This window comes from Parasteatoda tepidariorum, chromosome 4, assembly GCF_043381705.1.
Source record: "Parasteatoda tepidariorum isolate YZ-2023 chromosome 4, CAS_Ptep_4.0, whole genome shotgun sequence".
Taxonomy (NCBI): Eukaryota; Metazoa; Arthropoda; class Arachnida; order Araneae; family Theridiidae; genus Parasteatoda; species Parasteatoda tepidariorum.
Genome location: NC_092207.1, coordinates 57,828,616 through 57,854,598, shown reverse-complemented (window position 1 = coordinate 57,854,598; position 25,983 = coordinate 57,828,616). Strand labels below are relative to the sequence as shown.

At 28.7% G+C, this 25,983-nt stretch overlaps 2 protein-coding genes across 3 annotated transcripts; one reads left to right on the top strand and one right to left on the bottom strand.

Annotated features, from left to right (window-relative positions):
- Window positions 1-5,124: 5,124 nt before the first annotated feature.
- Window positions 5,125-20,894, bottom strand: LOC107445207 (uncharacterized). Its single transcript, XM_016059552.3, has 7 exons — window positions 20,768-20,894; window positions 11,242-11,389; window positions 10,153-10,214; window positions 9,274-9,381; window positions 8,399-8,449; window positions 8,194-8,217; window positions 5,125-5,279 (listed from the first exon to the last, which is right to left on the bottom strand). The coding sequence occupies exons 1-7, from the start codon at window positions 20,813-20,815 to the stop codon at window positions 5,205-5,207; spliced, it is 516 nt and encodes a 171-aa protein (XP_015915038.3). The 5' UTR covers window positions 20,816-20,894; the 3' UTR covers window positions 5,125-5,204.
- Window positions 18,100-25,742, top strand: LOC107445206 (uncharacterized). 2 transcript variants are annotated; one of them, XM_071179888.1, is made up of 4 exons: window positions 18,100-18,227; window positions 19,003-19,191; window positions 25,161-25,184; window positions 25,585-25,742. In XM_071179888.1, exons 1-4 carry the CDS (start codon window positions 18,198-18,200, stop codon window positions 25,648-25,650), a joined length of 309 nt encoding a protein of 102 aa, XP_071035989.1. In that variant the 5' UTR covers window positions 18,100-18,197; the 3' UTR covers window positions 25,651-25,742. The 2 variants fall into 2 exon arrangements, with proteins under 2 accessions (XP_071035989.1, XP_042909044.1); XM_043053110.1 differs by lacking the exon at window positions 25,161-25,184.
- Window positions 25,743-25,983: the final 241 nt, after the last annotated feature.

Sequence of the window (25,983 nt, the reverse complement as noted above, 5' to 3'; positions counted from 1 at the left end):
TATCAGCCGTATTTCTTTGTTGAATTTAATAACAATATATGAATATATGTACATATTTTTTTTAAATATTTGGGAAAAACCAGAAAATATGTAGTTCAAATTCATTGACCCATCTCAAAATTAAATATTTCTTTCATAATTTGTATTCTTCAATTATAGTTGTAGCATAAAACGAAGAATTGATAAATATTATAAGTATTTAACGATGAATTATTTACAGTGTTTTAACAATATGTTATTTATAATTTTAAAAACTGTTTCTAAATCATTATCAAGATCTTCAATACAGAAATGTTTTGATTGATAGCTTCAAAATAAATAAACTGTAATTGTTCTCAGAACGAGAATGATATAGTATCTTAATTACATTTTTCATTATTACAGAGACATTCCTAATATGCTAAATTCAATAATTGAATAAGCGTGAAGAAAAAGTTTTTTTTTTAAATGGTGGTATTATCAATTTTGAAATTCAAGTACTAGAAAGAAATTATAATTATAACGATTATAAACAAATTAGAAAGAAAATACATTCATTATTTAACATTTCCGTTTATGTACATGAAATTATTTTAAAAATAAAAAGCATACCCAAAAAACCAAAGTTTGAGCAACTCTGAAAATTTACAAGTACTATGTTATGCAAATAAACGACGTCTTAGAGTCAAGAAAAAAACATGTAATTTTTCTTTTCCTCAAAATTCTTTTGCTTAAAAACATTTTACCTCAATTCACAATAAAATTACTTTATTTTCATCGATTACGGTGTTATTCTGCAATTTAATGGATCACGCGTAAGTCACTTGTATTGTTTTACAATATTTAAATCACCATATGTAGTTACTACAAATACTGCTGGTTTTCTTTTATAACAATTTTTATCAAAAAAGAAGAAAATTAAAGAAAATTATCAGAAACAACTTTGCGTGAAAACGAATCATTTTTATACACACGAAGTTTAGTAAAATTATTCGAGAAAAACATAATCCACTTAAAATAGTGGTAAAGCATATGAGTCAAATATAAATTATAGGTCATATATAACTTATCATATATAAGTTACTTCAATCATTTTAAAAAAAATTTCAATTTTAAATTGAATAACTGTCTAATGATTAATGACACATTTCAATAATTATGAATCCAACACTAACATCTCAGTCAGAAAGTAATGAAAGTAGTAAAAATTAAAAACAACTTTTAAAAGACCTCCCTTTTTATGCAACATAAAACAAAGTTACTTCCTAAAAGCACAGTGTGCAAAATAAAAAAAAAACTTTTTTTCAATTAAAGAACCAAAAATAATTATTATTCTTAAAAAGGATTTTTGCATGGAGTTATCTCCGAATAAACAAAATTTACAATTTCGTAAATCAGAAAACTTTATCAGCCTTAAAATTTATTTTTTCTGACAGAATTTAAGAAAAAATAGCCATTTTAATATTTATATAATAATTTTACATGATTTAGCAGTAGTCAAACCTTTTTATTATTCTTTAAAATTCTTATGACTAAATGTAATACATAAGCAAAGTTGGTGAAATAGTTTCCTTGTACCTTGAATGTACAAGGTACACTCAAGGTTCATGCCTAAATTCATGTACCTTGAACATTCAAGGTTCATATCTACATTCGTGTACCTTGTACTTTCAAGGTTCATACCTACATTCATGTACCTTAAAATTCAGAGCAAATTCTTATGAATAATTATTATATGTTTTTATTAAAAGAAAACAAGTTTATAAATTTGCGCAAACAAGTTTTGATACCTATAATTAATTTCAAAAATTAAGTACAATAGTGTGTGGAATTTCTCGTCGCTTCCCTTTTATTTTAACCATGTTTTCCATATAGTGAGTACCCCATATAGTTATAGTTCAAAATCAGGGTTTCAAAAAATTTTGAAGGAGCAGATTATTTTTATGTCTGATTTTGTAACTCAATTGAGGGGATGACTTCAAATATGCTAATTAATTAATTAATGCAGATGATACTTTTGGCTACGAAATCAGACACGAAAACGTAGTTTCTCTGAATAAACATAGCTTTTTTTCTACAGATTCAGATTTCTGACTCCCAAAATAAAGGATGCAGCCGCATTCTGGGAAATGTAGAATTATAATTGTTTTACACGCAATTAAAAAATTTGTTTATCCAAAGATAATTCCTTGCAAAATTTAACTTTCAGTAAACACTTATTATTTTATTAAATGATAGTCGAAAATATTTTGAATTGTAAGATATACAAATTTTTACACCATTTTAAAGAGAACAACTTTAAGTGGCAAAATAGGAAATTTTGGATAACAAATTCAAAGTTCTTGGAATAACTCGGTAAGCAATACGTTACACCATAAACATTATATTAAAATTTCTTGACGGGAACCGAATGATGTAGTGACTTATAAATAGTAAATATAGTGAATGATAGTTAGTCTGATATAGTGAATGATAATTAGTACTTCTTTAATAAGGTCTTTTATTGTTAAAAGATGAACATTGAGTAACAGATCTCCGACTTAATCGATATAATGATCAATAATCGAAATTGGATCGCTGATCAGCTTCGACAGATTTTTTACAATCTCTAACCATTTTGTACCAAACCAATACTTTTGATAAATACTCATCTTTACGGCCCCTTTTATCTTCACTTAAAATTTTTTTATAGAAGAAATTTCCTTGCGAGGAAAATTTAATGCATATTCTTTGCTCAACACCAATCACCGTTTCGGAGTAATAAGGATTCTTCTCTCATTAAAAACTTATACATTTTTAGACGATAAAATTAGATACCTTTCTTAATATTCCCAAATGTCGTTTATAAATGATAGCCATAATTGTTGATTTTTCAATGAAACATTAAAGATACGTTTTATCACAGTTAGATATATTAAACCTATTAAAATATTTCTGAAAAGCGTTATTGTTGAATTACATCTGAATATAAAAGATTAGTGGATAAATCCTTACTGACTGATAAAGAGAGAAATGATACCGGATAAATTTTGTGTTCTTTAATTTAAAATTTCATAATATTAAAAGATTTGAAAGTTTTACACCTGGAAACTTACTTTAAATGTTTGTTTTCGCTTAGCTTAATATGTTTGCACTAATTATTAGAAAAAATCCGTAAAATTGCCATCAGCAGAAAATCAATAAATTATTTATTTATCCCTTATCCAACGGTATTTGCTTGTAGAATTTAAAATCTTCTCTAAATATTACGTTATTGATTTCAATACGATTTATTGCTTGCTCTATTTTAGTTATTATTTGATTTCATGGATTTGAAACTAAAAAAAAATTCTAAATTAAAATATAAAGTAATCGCTTGAAATGATCTTATTGCGTAGCATTTTTTGATAAGCATGTTCTGGGTTTAACCCACAAAGCAGAGTACGCTAAAATGATGAAAGCACAAGTAAACTGGAACACAACATTTATTAATACTTTAAATGTTTGACTTAAATCTAAAAATCGTAATGTTGAATAAATATGTACAGAATCATCATCTACAATCTTAATCCTATGATAGATATCAGGCCATCGGCCAAAGAAGGACTGGCTGTTCATACATGCAGAAAAAAAATTGTTCGTTCTTTTATAGAACACGATGTCTTATGTCACATGTATTAACTGATTATTTCTTGACTTCTCTTCACTTCCATCCGGGAGACGAATCTGCAAAAGACTAAAACATTAAAGTTTATAACTTGAAATTACTTATTTCCACGCATATTTAATAAGCGTATTACAATTAGTTAATGGTTTATAAATTATTGTTGCATTTGAAAAAATTCCTTCTTAATTTTATAATAATTTGTGTGTAAAATTGTGTATAGTCAACGTATTCAATTAAAATAATTAATAGAAAATAAGCATTAAAAGCTTTTAGTTGATATTAAATAATTTACTTTTTGCTCCGATGGTAAATAGTCTTTTCAGTGAAAACCTTTCATAGAATTTTTATAGTAACAGGGAGTTATATATAAATATAATGAAAAAAATTGTAAGTATGGTTGAAATGGCAACCAAACAAAATGATTCTGTTTAAATTTTATCTCAAACGAGTTAATTATATTGGTATAAATAAATTTTAAGACCTTTTATTTGAATAGTATTTCATTTTAATGTTGCTTACTTTTAATCGTCAAAAAACAAATTTGATGTTAAAGTAAACATGAAGAGTGGGGCTCCATATCAGCAGCGAGGGAACGGTGCTCCCTTATTACCCAAGAATTTAAAAATTTCTCATAAATTAAGCCTGTCTCTTGACTCTTCCAGATTGTGGCTACTCTCTATACATTTATGATCAATAACTGTTTCAACTATTTATTTCGATTGCTTGTCTAGGGAGTCATTCTTGTGGGTTTTAATATGTTTTATAAACCTTCTTAATCTTTGCGCTACAATGTTGATCAAAGTGAGACTTTAACTACTAAAAACAATATTAACAGGATTTGATACTTAAAATTCATTCACATTTAAAGATGTAATCCTGTCGAAATAAAATATATTTTTCCCACTATGCGTACAAGAACAGTATTCTCAAGTGACTAGACTCTGGGGGTCCTGCCGCAGCACCAAAAGCTGTGAAACTCTTAATAGGAATAAAGGGGCACCACTTGCCAACGCAATTGTTAAGTTAATTAAGCACTAATCTGGCTTGAATTCGGAACATGGGGTACGTTAAATCTGTCTTGGATATAATTCCCCTCGTTGGTTATGGTGTGGAAGCCTAGAAAGAGGTATACCTTCTCAGATGTTGCCCACATCACGCGAGGAGGGTCGAAATACGTGGCATTCTTACTATACGCGTAAAAAGATAGAGTTCTAAAAATGAAGCTAGGTGATTGGCTATGGTTGGGTGATAATGTAAAATATAAGAAAACCATATTTTCTAATGAAAAAAACTTTTTCTTTATTTAAAACAAAACTCTTGTTTTTCTATTCCTAGGCAGTTACTTTCTTATTATTTTGTAAATATCCAGATAAAATTAACTTGTATAAATCTTTAAAAGGAACAACTGTAGTTGTAGGTATTATCATCAGCTTATATACCTTTCACTACTCAACCTTTCGTTAATACAAGTTATGAAGTAAATAACTTTGCATCAAAACTCAAAACAAGTAATTTTATTTTCGGAATATTTTATACTCGGGAGAATTACAATATTTTCCTCTTGAAGAACACATATTTTTTACTTCGATACTTCATCGAAGTAAGTAATGACGAGATCTAATCCATGTTTCTTAGCAGCTTCCATATAGCATTCCTGAAATTAAAAAAATGATATTATTTGACACGATAAAGCACGTTATTATTCCATAACTCATTTTTATTCAAACAATTTATTATAACAAATATTCCAGAATTAATGAGTGCGCTGAAATTATTGGCTGGTTTATAAAATGTTCAAGTAATTTTAAGCTCTATCAGAAATTATTTGTACGATACTGTAAATCCAGGTGACTTCTAGAAATTTTCAGACCAAACTTTGTACAATATTACCATCAAAGTACTTTAATATTTTATAAAGTGTTTTATTAACTAACGAAATATTTTTGTCCACTTTTAAAATTATAATCCTTTTCTATATTCCTTTTTCAATTTTGCTTTCTAAAGCGAATTCGGGTGACTTAGTGTCAACTGGAATTGAACAATAAGAATTACTAGATATAAATTCCGACAGTGGATGGATCATCCGCTGATGCATTCATTGACCACAGATATACCACAAATGTCACAAATAATCGAAGATTCGCGAGTGGACCGTTCTCTATGAATGCTGTTCAAGTACATCCAATCACCGGACAGAAAAATTTCGAACTTCATTGGTGAGTTTTTAACTGAAAATATTTTCACCAATCTGGTTCTTATTCCCCCTCTACTGTAATCGGAAGTGCGTGAAACGTATTCACCGAGAATTACCCTCAGGATCATCTTGACATCCGGCGAATTGCAGAAGGCAGTTCTAGTTTTTTTTTCCTATTTGCAACAACAAAAAACAGTTTGTTTCTTCAAAGAAGCCATCCTTGAAAGTGATTCTCCCTTGAGGTTTATTTCATAAATTTTCTTGCTTCTCTGAGGTGAGTAGTAGTAGTAGTTATTGTAGTTAATTTACGTCGCACTGGAGCTGAAAGATGGGCCATTGGCGACGGTCTGGGAAACCCCCCGGAGGATGATCCGAAGACATGCCATCACAATTTTTATCCTCTGTGGAGGGGATGGCACCCCCGCTCCGGTAGCCCGACAACCTGCGCGCGAAGTCGAGCACTTTACGGTAGCACAGTTTAACGAGGACCAATACCGCACACCCTCGGTCCCTACGCAGACTGATCCAAGTGGTCACCCACCAGCACACTGACCGCAGCCAGTGATGCTTGACTTCCGTGATCTGCTGAGAACCGTGTCTTAACGATCAGTCCACTGCGGGACTTCTCTGAGGTGAAAATACAGAATAATCGTACAGTATAATTACAGTATAAAGTTCCGGCCCTTTGGGTGCATCATCCGGGAAGTCCATTTTACCGTAAAATATTATACCGTGATTTGTACAATGATTTAATGATTTTACAATAATTACTACTGTAAAAATAACGGCATATCAATTTTTTTGCTTCGTAACATGACACGTTTAAAATAACCGGCATTTTGAGTGGTGGCACGTTTTACAGTATTTTGATCCAAAATTTTTAGTAGTTCACTTGAAGGTAGTTTGATCTACTAAACATGAAGCATAACCAGGAAAATAATTGACTGTTTGAAAGGATTTAAAAGAATTATTGAAACTTTTACACTGTCTAATGAAGTGTCAATAATTATTTTGCATAAAGACTCTGGAATATTTATTTATAACAGAAATTTTTAAATGAACTTAGTTTGAAACTGTAAACTGAAGTATCTAAAAAAATTCTATTAAACGATATTCGTTCATTGTGTGTCTCAATTTTCTTTTAAAAAATTTTGAAGATTTCTTTGTCTTTTTATGCTGTATCAAATATCGATTTTATTGTTGTAGAGGTTATCAATCAAAATTCTTAATTTTGCTTACTTGCCAAGCAATTAAAAAAAACATATTAAAAAAATTAAAGTAAACGATTATTGTAATGACTTTAGTATACTAGTTTAAATACTCAAAGAATTCAACTATTTGCAACACACCGAAGAGTCATTATATTACGACCACCCTGCTAATAACATGTAGGACCACCTTTAGCCCTCAAAACTGCTAGCACCCACAGTGGCATTGATTCCATAAGATGCTGATAGGTAGTCTGAGGTATCTGGTACCAAGGGCTCACCAACTGGTCCTGAAATTCCCTCACATTGCGAGGGGGTAGCGTGGCAGCACGAATTTGGTTTTCCAAGTAGGACCACAAATGCTCTATTGGATAAAGGTCAGGTGAATTTGAGGGCCAAGACATGACTTGAAAGTCACTGGGATGTTCCTCAAACCAATCCATGACGATTCGACCCTTATGACATGGTGCATTATCCTGTTGGTAAACACCATCCCCAGCAAGAAAAACTGTTGCCATGAATGGGTGAACCTGGTCTGCAACTACGTTCAAGTAGCTTAGATACGTCAGGGATTGTTCTATGAGGATTATGGGTCCTAATGTGCCCCATGAAAACATTGTTCCTGGGCGAGAAACCATGAAAACTTGGGTGAGCCCTTTGTTATAGATGGAGGGTGGTCATAATGTAATGGCTCTTCGGTGTAAATTTATGATAAATGGCAACAAAGCGAACTTATAAAAAAATACTTCACCAAATAAAAATTATTCTAAATGCAACTTTTCCTTGAATTTGCTTAAAAATAGTAGATGGAGAAAAAACGGAAAATACGGGTGTTAATTCGCTGCTTACTCACTAAATAATTTGTTAAATTCTAAAAATTAATGTCGGTCAAACCTGTTTTATAATCAAACCACTGATGCTTCCTTAGGCATTGTAACAACTAGGAATTGTATAAGACAAAAATTGATCAGATAAAATTAAGCACCCAAGAAACTAAATTTTATGCTACAAATGTTTCAAATGCATCTAACTTCTAATAACCATTAAAATATGCCATTTGCTTTTAATAAACTCTTCTATTGTAAGTTTTTTTACTTACAAAAAGAAACCAAAATCTTATTTTCATACTAAATTAAAATCATTATAAAGTTAGAAGATTTACTTACACCAGCTTCTTTTGTAACTTCCATCTAAAATATACAAAAATTAAACTATTATTATAAAAATATTTTTAAGATTTACATTGTTGAATAAAACACAATATAGAATAGCTGCAATATAATTGTTTCGATAAAGAATGATTTAAAATATAAAATTCCGAATTTCTATTAATTTTTTCAGTGTTTCAGTAATTTTTTAAATGTTACTTACTTTTTTCTTTGACGCTGCTTGATTCTTCATCCCTTCATAACAAGCATCAAGCTAAAATGGTACGAATTATATAAATAAAAGCTATATCGTGGTTTTACTTATTAAAGGTTCATGTACAGCGCAAAGAAATAATGTTTTCCTTTACGCTGCACATGCATGAAAAATTAAACAAATAAATTAAATCCTAAAGATAAACGAAACATCAAATCACTTGTTTTTTTTTCAGGAATTCTTCTGCACACTTCAAATAAACGTGCTTGTAATGGCTAATCTACCACGATCCCTTATTTCCCTTTCTCACTACTAACTAAGAGCCGCTATGGTTCAGGAGATAGAGCGTTCGCTTCCCAATTAGGTAAACCAGGTTCGAATCCCAACAGTGGCTGGTTGATACGAATTCTGCTTCTGACTCGCACTAACCACAGTGTTCACTTAAAATAGCCTCAGTGGTAGATGGACAGTGAGTTAGAATTACCTTCGGGTTTATCGTGGGAGGTTTCCGTGGTTTTCCTTTCCACGTAATGCAAATGTGGGCTACTTCCATCTGAAAGTCCTCCAAGTAGTTTGTCTCAATGCTTGATCCGGAAGTTTTCTTGTCTTCCGGATTGAGTTCAAAAGTACAAAGCTACGGAGTTGAAAATTGACGCCGGTAATAACATATCAAACTAAGTATTGAAATCAATAATCAGTGTTATCAAAGCCATCAAACCATTGTACGGTACTATAATGCAGTTTTTTTTTATCTTAACAATAAATACGTGCAATTGCTTATAGCATATAGTTCACTATAGCGAAAATTGCTTCCACTTTATGAACGATTTTTACTATATTTTCAGCTGAAATGAAATTCATTCGAAAAACAAAGTAACACGCACCGTGTGAAATATTTCTTTATTTTCACATGCAGCTTTAACGTAGGCTGTAATATTATCTTCTGTATCAGGGGAGGCTTTTTTAAGGCACTCTAACATTCCTTCACGTACCTGTAATTAAAATGCAATGATAAAATTAGTAGTAAATATGTATGTAATATCATGAATTCTTTTAGAACTACGTTAAAGGTGTTAAATATTTAGGTTTGTGTAATTTAATTAAATGTATTCTATAAAATAGAACAAATAAATACGTCTAATATGATAAAAATAGATTATCTCAATTACGTACACTGTAAAACATTTTGTTGTATATTTCCCACTATTTTTGGAGTTGAGATAAACTAAATAAATTTTCAAGTACAGTTATCTAGGAAATCATCACATAAAATCATTTAAAATCGTCAAAATAACTGTTACTTGAAAGAATTAATTTGATTAAAGTACTAAAAATATGCTTGTTTTTATAAACGATGAAGCCATTTTAGTGCATGAAGCCATTAAATTGATTCTAAGGGGGGGATATATGTTATCAGTTAACAAACAAACAAAAAATGGATAATTTAATAAAAAAAAAACATGTATAACAGCAAAAAGTAAATCAAAAATGTGACTAGGTGCCCTGTAAAACATTTTAGTTTACCTCAACGCCAAAAATGGTAGCACCAAAACTTTTACAGTGTAAAGATTTCATAACACCAAAATTCTTCACAGTGTAATAATTTTTAAGTAAATATTATAAAATTGATAATAAGACTAGTTTCAAGCTTCTATTTTTACGTTTGCAGATAATTTATAATATCACGGTATAAAAGAATCTGCCATCAAATATAAAAGAACCACTTATACAGTAAATATAAATATTTGTAAACTTTAACTTACCGCCTTTGTCTCCAGTTTAAAACAAATTTCCATATCAGAATGCAGGCCTTCACTTTCACTTTCTAAAAATGATTTATCTTATAATAATTATTCAATAAAATTACGCTTTTTTTTAAACAAAATAATATTGGGAAGCATGAGTGGTATCTACAATCACGAAAAAACAATTTCTTCTATGTTTGATATGATTTTTTTTCAAATATTAAAATGGTCTTCATCTGTCTAATCTGTGTTCATCTGTCTTTCATCTGGATACGTTGAAAGCTTTAGAATACCTTACTTTCGTTTAACTGAGGTAGTATGAAGTAAACATATGAAGTAGTTATACGCTTATAGGCTTCAGCTCTAAAACATGAGCATAAAAGTTTTAAAATTCCCAGCAACATAAACATAACTTTTGGAAGTCTGCTTAAATCACCTATTTTGCAACCCAAGTACTACTTTAAATCTCAAGAAATGCAAAACTATTAGTATATTTCATAATCAGTACACCTAATAATAAAAAATCAGTTTCAAAACTTCAGGAAACAAGTTATAAATTTGCGTACATATACAGGGTAAAACAAAATGAATGCTCCAATTTCATAGGTGTACTCCTCAATATACAATAAATTGATTAAGAAAGTAGACCTATGCAAAGGTAATAAAAGCAAGTTTTGAATAGCCGCCACTAGAGGACACTGAGTTTTAAATTACTATCTACTTTTTGCTAAAGTGAAACGGCCAGAAAAACAACGCCTTCGTGAACAGGCGATGCAACAGAAAAAAGCATTTTGTATATACAGCAGACAATGCAATGTTGCTTTGGTCACCAAAGTTTCCAGATCTGAACCCATGCGAATTTTTTTCTTTTGAGAATTCGTAAAAAATCACGTACGAACTTGATGTATATTGTATAACAAAAGCAGTGCATATCGAACATATTTGTGGATTCCAAACAAATCTCACTTGTATATATATTTTCAGCGAATTTATTTATTACATTTTACTTTGCGCACCTACAAAATTGTGGCATTCATTTTAACTTACCCAGCGTGTTTCCAAGGAAAGAGTTTAAAAATGAAATAAAATTCTTTAAGTGTAACATACCACAAATAGACTTCCTGAATTCATTATCGTTTCCATATTCTCCATGATCTGTGGAATCTGAACTCCAAACAGTAAAAATCAAAGCTCCAAACATAAAGAAAGCTTGCAATATCAACATTTTGCTTTTTTGAGGATTTTGTTTTCTGTACTGGAATGGGAATAGGGATTTTATAAAGCATTGACAATTATAGAAAAATAAATTTCTAAAATGAAACTTTTTATGAGTAGGAGTTGAAGCTATTAAGATATTTTATGTGTAAATTATACCACATATTTTTGAAATTAATTAAACTATTGAAATATTTTTAAAGTTTAATTAAATACTTTGCTTTACTTTTTCCTATTTTAATAAGCTTTAATATCAAATTGCATGTAATGTTATCTGTCTAAGTCTTTGATCCACATAAGGACCTTTAAGTAAACGAAGTGGCTAAGAGAGATTTTTGAAGGTATTGTGATTTCATGGAGAAAGATCTTATTTAATGTTGATCATTTAGAGCTCTTATCTTCTTAAAATATTAATTAATTTTGCACAGTCATTAAATTTTGGAGATCTTTACGGATGAAAGTGAAAATTGGTCAGTTTTTTTTGGAAGTTTTCAAAATTAAAGAAAGCGGCTACAAGCAATCGATGGAGGTTTAAATGAGAGTTGGAGATTTATGGATGTTGCCAATTTGAAACCTCCGAGCATGAAATTATAGCAAGGAATATTCTTTATTTCGTCAAACCAATGTATAAACTTTGAGCTCAAATTGATTACTTAAACTTAGACTATATCACTTAGACTCTTCCCTTGGACTCTTCATTACCTATGATTCTCATAAATGATATCATTTCTTCCATATTACTATCTTCCATTAAAATTGCACAAATCTAAAGAATCTTACTTCCAATTAAAATTACATTACATATTTCATTTCATGACCGACTCCTATGACTAGTATAATAACTTACTCGCAATATGGATCACTTCTCACTTATAAAAATGCGAGCATTAGTTTAAAAAATTAACTAGTACCCAAAAGTTTGGTAGCTGTCAAAATTAAAAGTATGCAAAAATAATAATTTTGACTTCTGCAAATCGCAATAGGAGACAATATTTTAATAGTCAATCAAAAAAATAAAAATACGATTTTTCGGAGAACTAATCTCCGTTACTCTTACTTACAATTTGTAGAGGAAAAGAATTTTGGCGTTATGAATGAGTTGCTTGCTATGTATTTTACTTCTCTAACTATCAAGGAAATAAATTTTACTTAATCTAATATTGAACACACTTACATATTTTTAAGAACGGTTTCAAGGTGAAAAAAAAATATTTTACAACTACCGTACTATATGGTAATGACATTTTTCCAGCTATAAAAACTATAAATCTTGTTAATAAAATTAAAATGTACTGTATTTAAACCATTAAGTTTTTAATTTTTCCGTTCATATGGTAACGGTTTAGCGAAAACTCTGGTTTTCAAAATTAAAGTTTTTATTACCTCACTTTTAGTAAAAAATACAAACCTGAAGAGTAAATTTAACTGAATGAATAGTTTTTAAGCCCTGCTCTAAGGTATCATGATAAAATTACTAAATTTGATCACGTTTACAAAATTTTATTGCTCATTATGAAGTTATATTTTATTGCTAAATTTACCAAAATCCTTACCTAATCGCTTCGGTAAAAACTGAGATTTTGGTGTTCTCTTAGAGACAGAAACAAAGTAAACATTACATTCAGGTAGTTTTGACCATACTTTTTACTGTAACAAACGGTTTTAGAAATACATCAGTAACCAAATAAATTAATTTCTTTCACCTAAGTTTGACATAAATTATTTTTAAGGATTCATTTCCTTTACATTTTAACAGAAATGATTTGATCAAAACTTTTGATTGATAATGTAACTTTTTCATATTCAAAAAGTAGTTTATTGTAATGTTAAAGAAAAGGCTTTAGCTTCTTTTAATTATTTATTTATTAAAGCTTTAAGAACAATGTAATGATAATATATATTTTCAATATAATCAGGAAAACGTTTTTGTTAAAAATGTTATAATTTTCTTGTAGTCAATTAGATCTTCTTTTGTATAATACTGCTATCCAGTGAAAATTTCGGAAAAGTTGAAACTACTCTAAAGAAATAGTCTGTTCTTGGAAAGTATATTGGAAAGTTTGATTTATTGATGCGTTACCCAAACTTCTTCATTTTTTTAATCATAATATTCAATTCAGCACAATTGAAAATAATATTTACTTAAAATTAATATTTGTTTTCATATTAAAAATTATTCGACTCTTTAAATCTCACATAATTTCAATTCCGTTCTTTTTTTTATTACATCTTTCATTTTTAATCTTTATAGATAAAACAAAAAAGTTCACACACAAGGTATTATCTTGTAGTTATGCAGCTAATTTTATGCTAAATATGGAATTAATGGGATTCCATATATAAATATGGGATTGTTATTTGGGATTAATGAATTAAACAATACCATGAAGGAGCAAAAACTTGAAAATAAGATTAGAATCAATTTTTTTTATTTTCAAATCCCTACACACTTCATCATGTATCATGTAGCTATCAATTCAGCTAAAAGAAAACATTTAAACTAATGTAAATTCGGAAACGAAAAAATTGCTTTGAAATATTTTGCATTTTCATTTTGTGCTACATTATAAACTTAAATACCTATCATACTTTGAAAGCGCTTCATTCTCTTTGTGAAAGGAAAATACAAACGAACATTTTTGTTAAATATTCCCTAAAACGTAGCTCCCATGCCAGCAGTTAATAAAAGAATAATGACTTTTATTTACGGTTTATACTATTTCTTTGGCACATTACAAAAAACTGGAACAAAGCCGTGAAAAAAGCTACAAAAAGTGGTGCTTTTTAAAAGTCAAACAAAAGAAGAGGTCCCATTTCCTTCCCTATTCAACATTTTAGAACAAATTACATATCAGAACACAAAATTATTCTTCACATAAAACAATACTTTTGTTTAATACTCTGGTGAGAGTCAAAAAATATCGAAAACAAAACGGGGGTGATACACCAATCTCAAAATGGATTGGGATTTTCCCCAGTGATGAATTATCAAATCTATTATTATTATCTATTATATCTCACATCTATTATGAAATATATGCTTAGACAAACTGTCTTTCACACAAAAGTAGACTAGTTATAGTATATAAAGTATAATACTTACTACATATACTGAGTAGCATACCTTGTATTTTCTCTATAAGTTTTTTAGATGTAATACATAAGGAAATATGCTTAAAAAAGAACAAAAAAGTACTCTCAGAAAAATCTCACTTAAAGAAATTTTAAGATTTAGCGAAATAGCAAAAACTAAAATTAATATTGAAGTGTTCAAATTTTGACCTCCCTCCTGGCCATACTATTGGAAAGACTTTTCCCAGATTATGGCTACCCCCCATATTTTGAGAATCAGAATCCAAATCCGTCAAAAAAAATAGGCATGTTTGTGCAAAGAAAATACTTTTTTGAGTCTACTTTCATATAAGTTAAAATATAGTTTGCACTAATTAATTAGCATACTTAAAATCACCCCTCTAACCATTAAGATTGAGTCATAGTACGTTAAAGTCTAATCTCAAGATCCAATCAACAAAAAAAAATCAAGATCCGGTTAAAAGTTGGAAAAAACCTTTTTTTGCACAATGCACAGTGAAATTATGTTTATTATTTCTTTCTGGAAATTCATGGAAATTCTAACAATGATATGTGCACATATGACACGCGTTTCACTGTGCTACGAAATTTGAAATTTTCTGAGTACGTGGAACCACAACGTGATTAAATTTTCTTGCAAAGTTAATATAGTGTAAATATAAACCATATTATCGTTGAACTTAAATTATCTTTATTAAATTAATTAAACTTAATAACACGAATAGTTTTACTTTGAGTAAACACAGGGTGGCTCTAATCAATACGTTATTAAGGTTGTTACAAATTTGCATGTAAGTTACCACACTGAGAAAAAAAAATATATAGTCGAAACTAACAGAATATATAACGAACAGACATCAAAAAAAAAAGCTCTGTGATTTTTACCGAAGCGCTTTCGTGTTTATCTTGGTAAAACTAACTACGAAATATGGTTTTGTAATTTATGACAAAATTTGGTAAAAGAGGTATAATTTGGTAATTTTACTATGATATCTTAGAGCATTGCATAGAAACCATTTATTCGGTTAAATTTATTTTTCAGTTTTGTATTTTTTACTAAATGTATTGTAATATGAATTTTAATTTTGAAAACCAGAATTTCCGATAAAACCTTAATATAAGAATTGAAAAATCGCCAAATGAATGGTTTAAATGCTGCATATTTCGGTTTTATTAACCAGAATTATGTTTTCTTTACCAGAAATGTCATTATTATACACCAGGTAGTATCGCCAGAATTTTTTAGCACTCTTCAATATTATAGTTCAACGTAGAACCAGTTTTTCTGATAGCATAGGAAATGCGTTAGAGAATGATACACTTCCCTTTTTAAACACTTTAATTGCACACTTTTTATATCACCCCATAATAACAAAACTTATAATTGTGTACCGACCTTGGGTGCCAAGAACAGGGCTTTGAATACCTTTTAAAGAGCGTTTTAAAGCATATAAAACATTGACACATGTCATTTTGTTTAATTTCAAATACTAAACTGTCATTTTCAGGGAATAATTTGATAGCAATGTCAAAGTTAAAAATAATATCATTTCTTATAACTTGTAGCTTTTCAATCATCTGTGTCAGTTGTTTTCAATTACAAGATAATATTTTCAGTCATATGTGTGGTATGATATTTACTTTTCTTTTATAATTGAATTAATTACAGCTTAAGGTCCATGAAATAATTTTTAACTTTAAAACGATTCACCTTTTTTCAAGGTGATTAAGGGCTTTAATCAGCTTTCATTTATATAAATATGAAGGGAATAAGAAAAAAGAATATGAAGGGAATCAAATATGAAGGGAAGTTCAAAAATTTCAAAACTCAATTGATGAAATTTTAACTAGCTTTCTATATAAATATGAAGTGAAAAGTAGCAAAACCAATTAAGTTCAAAAATTTCAAAAGTCAATTGATGATATTCAGTCAGTATTTGTTTCAAAAGTTTTGTTGTTCTGAAAACCTATCGATCATTATAAATAAATGCTTATATGTCTATTTTTACATCATTTAATGGGTAATCAACTTCATTTTATTTAACTAAAAACTTTCCTTTTAAGTAAATGTATATGAGTAAAGTTCATACATATATTTTCATCACAAAGCATTCGTTTAAGCCAGTTCAATAACTATTTTTAATAATTTTCTTCCGGTTTTCTATCAATGCTACATTAGAAAATCCTTAAAAATAACAATTATTAAAAAAAACTATTAAGTCAATAAAACTATTTATGCAAATTTCAATGCACAAGAAATAGTTTAGAAACCTAAGATACAGGTATAATTAGATAAGATAATTTTATATATATATNTTCTATTTCATGCAGTTTCTACTCCCCATTTCTACCCGTGTTTAAGAATAACTGAAAAAACATATCAAACATAAAATAAAAATTCTGACATTCTTACAATGGATAAGAATAATAAATACTCTTATAGCAATAAGAACTTCGCAAAAGCTGATATCATTACTTTCTATTTCATGCAGTTTCTACTCCCCATTTCTACCCGTGTTTAAGAATAACTGAAAAAACATATCAAACATAAAATAAAAATTCTGACATTCTTACAATGGATAAGAATAATAAATACTCTTATAGCAATAAGAACTTCGCAAAAGCTGATATCATTACTTTCTATTTCATGCAGTTTCTACTCCCCATTTCTACCCGTGTTTAAGAATAACTGAAAAAACATATCAAACATAAAATAAAAATTCTGACATTCTTACAATGGATAAGAATAATAAATACTCTTATAGCAATAAGAACTTCGCAAAAGCTGATATCATTACTTTCTATTTCATGCAGTTTCTACTCCCCATTTCTACCCGTGTTTAAGAATAACTGAAAAAACATATCAAACATAAAATAAAAATTCTGACATTCTTACAATGGATAAGAATAATAAATACTCTTATAGCAATAAGAACTTCGCAAAAGCTGATATCATTACTTTCTATTTCATGCAGTTTCTACTCCCCATTTCTACCCGTGTTTAAGAATAACTGAAAAAACATATCAAATATAAAATAAAAATTCTGACATTCTTACAATGGATAAGAATGATAAATACTCTTATAGCAATAAGAAAGGTAACGGATAGGGCACATACTCAGAATGCTATCAACATTTAACAGGAATTGTGATGAAACAGAAAACAAAAATTTAATCTGGAACAGTAAATAACTAAATAAAATAATCTTTTTAGATATTCCAACTGACATGTAAAACGAAACCACAAAATTTTTTTTTTTATAACCAGTGATGAATAGCCGAGCCAATTCTTAGTTTACGACTATCAATCTTCAACTCGGTAACCTTGTAATTTCAAACTCATAGATCAAGTATTGGGACAAACTTGCCGTCCTGGAGGAAATGTGGGTTGATGAAACTTACCCACATTTGCGTTACATAGAGAGAAAATCCACGAAAACGTCCCACACTTAACCCAATGACAAGAAGATTCCAATCCATAATTCGTCTACCATTGAGGATATTTTTTCAGTCAGTTAGAATAATTTATTTCAAACAATTTAAATATATTTCATTTTCATCTAATTAATAACCATAATATAATAATTGATAATTTTAAACTTCGTATTTTCTTCTTCTTCTTTACAATTTTTTTTTCATAGCAGTAAACATTACTTTTCAAAACCGTTTCTTCTTAGGATCAAATTGTTATAAGAAGTTGTGGGTTTGTCTTCCGACCTGATACTAATGGAAGCTTTGATCAAATCATAGAAACAATGTGCAACGATGTGATGTATTCCCACAATGTAATATTTCATTACTTTTTTTCATTTACTTATTTATTCTTATTTAATTTAAAATACCCCTTGATAAAATTTAAGCAACTATATCACTATATTTCCATATTTTAGTGGCAAATTATACTTTTAATAAAGGTTATTAATGAGTATCATAGATAAGAGCTTTATTAGTCTTTAAAATGTACTTTACTTGGACATCATTCACTAGACATCCTTTAATTAGACATCATTCATTGGACATCATTTGATTGGTCTTAAACATCATCATCATCTCCCCACTATGGCCAAGCACCTAGCCTCATTTTTATTGATCTACCCTTTAACAGCCCTGCTTTTAAATGCCACGTAATGTTGACCCTAATCAGACGACATGGCTAGCGCCTAAACTGGTATCCAACTCTCCAAACTTCCACACCACAAACAACGAGAGGACTAAAGTTTCGAATAGTCATTCGTCCAATTCTAGCTAAAATATTACTTCCTTGATAAGTTAAACTATTGACGTTTTCATTAACAAAGCTGTTTGGTGGCCGCCATGACTATATCACGCATTTTAACTTAAATCACTTATATAAAAAGTCAAAACTGAATAAATTTAATAAACATACATTCTTTGTATTAAAACACATTTTCTACCAGATATCAGTAATTTTATAGCTGCTAAAGTATGTATTTGATGAAACTTATTGTATTTTACATGATATGTATACAAACTAATAAACTTTGCTCATTTAATTTAAATTTCTAAATAATTTTGTATATTTATATTTATTTATTAAAGATCAGCAAATGCATTGGCCATTTCTTTGAACTTCAACGAAATTTAAGCATTTCAACAAAAGACACTGAATATGATGACGAGTCTGATTATGATCTTGATGATGTATTCAGCGTTTATTGGGGTGAAAGCGATGACGTAAAAGATGATGATGATGATTCTGGTGACCTGGAGGAGGATGATCATGATGTGGTACAGAATAAATTCATTATTTTAAATGCAATTAAATTTGAACTTTTGCAGGTTTTTTTGCAAGTTTTGCGAAATACCGATAAAATAGCAAGGTCTTTAATACTCGTTGAGTATTAAATTTCTGAAATTGTACAAGCATAAAAAGTAATCGTCCAACTTTTCTAAAATTATTGCGTATGACACTTTTAAAAAATTACTAATATTTATATTAGATTATATCATGCATAACACATTTGAAATAAATCAGCAAATGATGAGAGTAGTTTTAACCTCTGTAATTAAGAAATGTAAAAGCAATTTTCAAAAGAATTAATCTCAAATTTCCAATCCATCCTTATGCAAGCAAGTACGTAATGCAATATATGTTTGGATATAAATAAAAACACTTAAGTTATAATTTCTCGAAAGATTAATATCACTTTTTTTCCAATAAGCAACAAAAATATTACAAGCAAAATTTTTCTAAAATTAATCACAAAATTTCAGTTTCTTCCAGTTAAATAACAAGTAATAAATAATTTAGAATTTTTTTTTAAATATAAATTTATCAAGGTATAAATATTATTAATATTTTTTTAACCGAATCGATAGTAAAAACAATAAAAAATATTATTTGGAACTGATAAATTGTTTTCCATCATCCATCTTCGTCATTCATCATCTAAGCATTATAATCTTTTTCAGACATGGCATTTGGCACTTTTAACTCTACAGCAGTATAAACTGTTCATCACATGATATTGATAATTATCTTGATTTAAATATCATGTAGCTATGTTTATTTATATTATTACATGATAGCTGTAAGGAATATTTTTAACTTTAAGAACTATATTAAAATTTAAAAGCAGTAAAATATAAATCATTTTATAACCCTTTGGAGTAGACATATTTTTTGAACTTCACCGGTGTTTATACATTTTTTCCTGAGGCTCTAACTACAAGTAAATATAGTTTTTTTTTAAATTATAAAACACTGTCTAATAGTTCTAAAATAATTTGTTGGATTATTGACATTATATTTCTTCTAAAATATAAAATCCAGAAAAAAGTAGTCTGAATTTTTTTTTATTCATATTCAATAATTGATTTTGAAAATTAAAGAAATTTCAATGATGAAATATTGTTTCTATTAGATTTAAAGGACTGCAAATAAGGGCAAATTTGGAAAAAAAATATTGAGCCGTCAGTCCATACTTTCCATGGGACACATTTTCTCTAATTTGCCAATATTGTCTATCCCTATTTCATAACCATAAATTATTAAATTGCTAAATATAATATTTTTTACTAATTTTTAGCTAAACTAATACAAAATAATGAAAAATGTGTTTGTGGAAAATTCCGCGCCTATGGCCAGCTAATGTTTAACAAAAATTCTAGTTGTATTAGATTATTCTACACTATCATCGCTGAAAAAATACTTCTTAAACATTTCGAATGTTAGAAACTATGTTAAGGGAAAAAACTTGCATTTGCTTTTAATTTTTGGGCTTACCAGTTAGTTCGAAAGTAAATTAAATTAAAATCGTAAAATAAATGCAAATTTTGGTTATGGCTGTAAATGTAAACTTACCAAACAAAAAATTTCTTCTGAAGCAGATTTTATTTTGGTTGAATGCATTTATAAAGCTTTTGTTTCCTTTTTTAAAGTCAAAGTTTCGCACACAATATTTTAATTTTTTATTTTCTTTACTAAAAAAGCAATGTAAACTTGTTAAGTCTTCGCGTGTTCTATGTTCAATTTTTACGCAATATAATTCTTTTGTCTAAGCAATTTAACTTTATAATTATTTCATGGAAACACAAACTAAATGCTTTACAAACGCAAGATGGCGTGCACTAGATGTCATGATAAAAATTACATAAAAACAATAATTGATTTTTATCTTCATAGAGCACGCAAAGTTTAGAACTATTGAATTCTAAATTTGATTAAATTATAAGTTTTGAAAATTTTTTGAAATGGCGCTGGTCTGCTATCCATCAAAAAAATATTATCTATAAAGGGGGGAAAACTAATGCTCTTAATTATATTTTCTGTCGTTTTATCCTGCAACAATCCAATAAACACGTTTTTAACAATCCAAATGCAAATAAAACAAAATTAAGCCTTTCAAATAATCTACATATGGTGAAATATCGATATTTTTCACCGTATTTTAAAAGAATTTCTCAGGATATGTAGGGAATATCATGTCTTATCATAACTAACGAATATATGACAGTTCGCAACAAAGATGAAACAGCTATTAATGTCAACCTATTAATGTCAACAGCTGTAAATAACGATTAAGAAAATGTCCCAAGTGGTTTCATTAACGATAATTTAAATTTTACGATATCGTAATCATTATACTGGGGAACAAATTTTTTGTTGCACCTATACAAATACTTGATCTTGTCTAATTTGGCTGTGGAGATTTCAAATTTTAAATTATTTTCTCTCCTAAAGATATATATATTTTGAATGACATTTTTAGTTCATATTTTGTCGAAATGTAAAACGTTATATATAACAGAAGGTCCCGTAAATGTTAAAACAAAGTTCTGGGGAGTTAGATCATATAGGGATTTAAATTGCGTAGGTACCCATGACCGGAAATTTCGTCGTATGCGGCTGAGAGAGCTTCCCAATTATGACCTGTTCAGAAGCTCAGGAGGAAACAGTTCATGAAGTTAGAGCCCCTAGCGAAGCATGACGATATTTTCGGGCATGGGTTCCAAATCAATTTTATTCTTGGTGATTTGTTCTAACTCCCCTAGAAGCTTGTTGCAAGATTTATACTGCTCACTGTTATACATAACATTTTTAAACTTGTACATTTCGTCAAAAAAATAGACACAAATTGCTTGCACAAGTAGCTTGGACAGAGAAACCGATTACAGGTTTGAAATCAGCGATAATAAATATCTAAGATCTGCTCAAAAAATCTCACGCAACAGAAAACAAGAAGACGTTTGTTCTACAATGTTATCAACAACAATATATATCGATAGAGCAGTGGTGGCTCTGGGGATAAAGCACTCGTCATCGAATAAGGTCAACCGGGTACGAATCCCAGCAATGGTTGGTCGATTCATATTCCGCATCCGGCACGCAAAGATCACAGTGCTGAAGTAAAATATTCTCAGTGGTAGACGGATCATGAGTTAGAGTCCACTTACCATCAGGCTAAGCGTAGGAGGTTTTCTTGGTTTTCCTTTCCATGTAACGCAAGTGCGAGTTAGTTTCATCAAAAAAAGTCTTCAACGAAGGCAAATTTCTACCATAGCTCGATATATGAGTTACCTTGTCATCTGAATTGGGTTCAAAATTGCAAGGCTACGGAGTTGAACATTGATAGTCGTAAATCCAAAATTGGGCCGGCTGTTCAACGACGGTTAAAAAATAAAATATGTATCGATGATGTCACGGGCAATACGATATTATCGAGAGTGTACGTGGCCTTTATTAAAATTGGGAAAATATTGACCAATGTGAAAATAATGCAAATTAATTAAACTAGAAAAATAACACAATATACATAGGGAAATATCAATACATTTAAATGATTTATCACGATATTAAAAGGTTGTAATCACGCATCATTATTAAGATATATATAGTTTACATTATTTTATTAAAAATACCTATTTATGAAGCACTCCGTTAAGCTTTTCCTAACAAAAAAAGGAAATTAAAGCCTATTATTCCTTATCCTGTTTATTATAAATTTCAATGCAAAATATACAATATGTTCGTTATAAATTTGTCATATAATTCATTTAAAAAATTGTATGTACTAGCGTAAATCATTGATTTTGATGAATATTTTTTAATGTCCTCCCAACTTCAAAACGTTCCTTGCCCACCAGTTATCGTTTTATTGTTATTAAAAAAGTTTCAGATCCTCTTCTATATGTATTGCTTAATTCTAAATGCATTTTATTTACTCAATATCGCATTTTAATTTTTTTAATGACTGAACAAACATAATTAAAGCGTGTTTTTTGAAGAAATTTTTGGTGACAAAATAAAAGTTTAATGCCTAGTTACGCTACATTTTTATACTGTCACCATAACCACTTACACTTATTTAAATGTCTATAAACAACGTATTTGGGTAAAAAATTCAATAACAAAATTAAAATTCGCTCCCGAAGAACTTTTCAATTACCATCAACTAAAAGTTATACTTTTTGTTATAACTTTAAAGCTAATTATTATTATTATTTCCAAACTTTGCACACAGACTTCTATTATTGCTACTAATATTGCGCATAAAAATTGTGCTATTTTGTTTTGAACGTCCTTTGCCTACTTAAATAGGAATAGTAAAAAAAATTTAAATTTAAAATTACTTGAGCTATATGCAAAAAATTAACTAGTGAAAGCACGACAAAAACACTAGCTTAAAATATAAGTATTATATAATTTATCTCCATAAATTTAGGATATTTTCTCTATTTTGGTTCAAAGTTATGTTAAAATTAAATTGATTTTTTAGTTTTGTTGTGATAGTTTTAGTTTCGCACATTCATTTTAGTTTTTTATAATAATTTTAGTTTTTTATATTAATTAAACTATAATAATAACTGATGGGTAAATAATGCTTTATACACTAAAGAAAATTTATTAAATCCTCCTAGATAAGTTAGTTTATTATTATTTTTATTTTCTTCATAATTTTAGAATACAATATAGCACCAAGATGTGAACAATTATTTCATTTAAAACATCTTATTATTGTTTCAATTTTGATTATTTTCAGATATTAAATTAATTATTCTTTTCCGTATCAATTTAATTTCAAACAATATAAGTAAACATTTTTTACATCTAAAATAACATTTCTATTTGCAAAAAAAAAATATATATATATACTGGATGGTTTCTTATTTACATTCGAAGAGAGATAAAAGTTCAGTTTTCAAGGAATATATATTTGCCATGTTTGCAGTTTCATGCTGAAATAAAAACATCTAAATTATTCATTAATAGCTCATGATGGTCTGACTGTTGGTCCGACTATTTTCAAAAAAACTTTTCGAGCCAAATTTTATTTGAAATGCTTTTACATGATTTTCTTGCTTTATATTTTTTTTAAACCTTTTTTTGGTAGAGGACATTTCTTAAGAGAAACGGGTTACCTCTTTTTAAGACTGATTTTTCTACAATAAAAAATTTTTAATTTTTATTTTGTAAAAGTAGCGCTAGAATAAATTAGGTTGTCTAAATTCAGATGTACCCAGTTAAAGTTTTATAAAATGACTAGCAAAGCATACGAATAAAATAAAGAAAAATATCATATACAGCATACATAAATCTGTTTTATTGACTAATTATTCTAATAGCACTGGAACAAATTTGTTTTCGTTTTCTATAGCTGGAGATTTCTTAACGGATATTGGATATTTCAAATCTGCATTCGATTTCCCTCTTTAAGCTATAGTTTGTTTGTTATTTTAATGAAAGTTTTAGTTCAATTTTTCTGGAAATGCACGAGCTTAAAAACGTTATATATGACAGAGGATCGCATAAATACTGCAACAAACTTCTAGGAGAGTTAAAGCTCACCATTAAGATTAAAACTGCATAGGAACCCACTCCCGGAAATGCCATCATATGCCGCTAGGAGTGAATCCCTTCATCAACTGTTTCTTCATATGCATCTAGAATGGTTATAATAGAGAGCACCCCTAGCGGTGTACGTCCGGATTTCCGGGCATGGGTGTTCCAATTCAATTTCAATCTTGATGATGTACCCTAACTCGCCAAGAAGTAGCAATTTACTGTAATCTGTAACGTTTTTAAACTTTAGCCATTTTGACAAAAAATAAACTAAAAATGCCATTTGAAAAAAATGTATAAATACAACAAATAATTTATTTCCCGAATGTAATCGTAATGTAGTTCAAATTTATTTTCTCACATAACCTATCAGTTCTTACTTTAAAATTTCTCACTAGAATTTCTTTTCTTTCAGCAAGGAATATTACGCTCATCGAAAGTAAGATATTTCAATGATTTTTAAAGGAAATTAACTAAAATATTCATATAATAAGAAATCAACTGTTTGTTTTTTACGAAACACTTTATATTACATTCGCAAGCAGATATTAAAGTTTGAAGTTTACACTCAGAATTATTCTATTGATCAAATTCTTATTTAAAGGGATTAGAAAAAAATTTATTACATTCCTTTTTTAAAAAAAAGCGTCATTCATTTTCTTTTAACTAAGGCAAAACTATCTTTCTTCTTCAATTTGAAAACTGAATATAGCTTAGAGACTGGTAATAATACTTAAGAAATAAAAGTTATATGATAAAAGTTATATAAAATTTATATGATAGAAATAATTTTGTCGTTAAATTTCAACATAAAATAAACATTTATTTTTTATTTTTAGGAATGTCTGAAGAATTTGTATTATACATACAATATTACTGTAACTGTGAATATGAATAATAATTGATTTTTGCGCAATGTACATGGTGCTCATAGTAAAATTTTTGAAGTGGAGACATTGTTGGTAATTGTGTACTGTAATAAAATGTTTATAAAGAATCGTGATTTTGATTGAATGTATAGATACAGTTGTACTTTAAACTGGTTTTCATGTATCATTCCTTTTATTTAACAAATAAAGATTCAACGTTTTCAAAAAACAATAATTGTATTTTGTTAATTTTGAAAATCATTTCGTCACAAAATCACGTGATTTGTGATTAACAAATGTATGAAGGAAATGTTTACTCAACTCGAAACCTGATCGTAGTGCATTGTGGGAAATTGATTACTAGAATGA

Excerpts from the sequence above, each read along its gene's own strand:
- LOC107445207 (XM_016059552.3), bottom strand. The coding sequence starts at position 20,815 with ATGCATTCAACCAAAATAAAATCTGCTTCAGAAGAAATTTTTTGTTTG. Across the intron at positions 10,215-11,241 it reads ATTCAGGAAGTCTATTTGTG|AAAGTGAAAGTGAAGGCCTG; the intron begins GTATGTTACACT and ends AATCATTTTTAG. Across the intron at positions 8,218-8,398 it reads AAGCAGCGTCAAAGAAAAAA|ATGGAAGTTACAAAAGAAGC; the intron begins GTAAGTAACATT and ends TGTATATTTTAG.
- LOC107445206 (XM_071179888.1), top strand. The coding sequence starts at position 18,198 with ATGTGCAACGATGTGATGTATTCCCACAAT. Across the intron at positions 18,228-19,002 it reads ATGTGATGTATTCCCACAAT|ATCAGCAAATGCATTGGCCA; the intron begins GTAATATTTCAT and ends TATTTATTAAAG. Across the intron at positions 25,185-25,584 it reads GAATATTACGCTCATCGAAA|GAATGTCTGAAGAATTTGTA; the intron begins GTAAGATATTTC and ends TTTTATTTTTAG.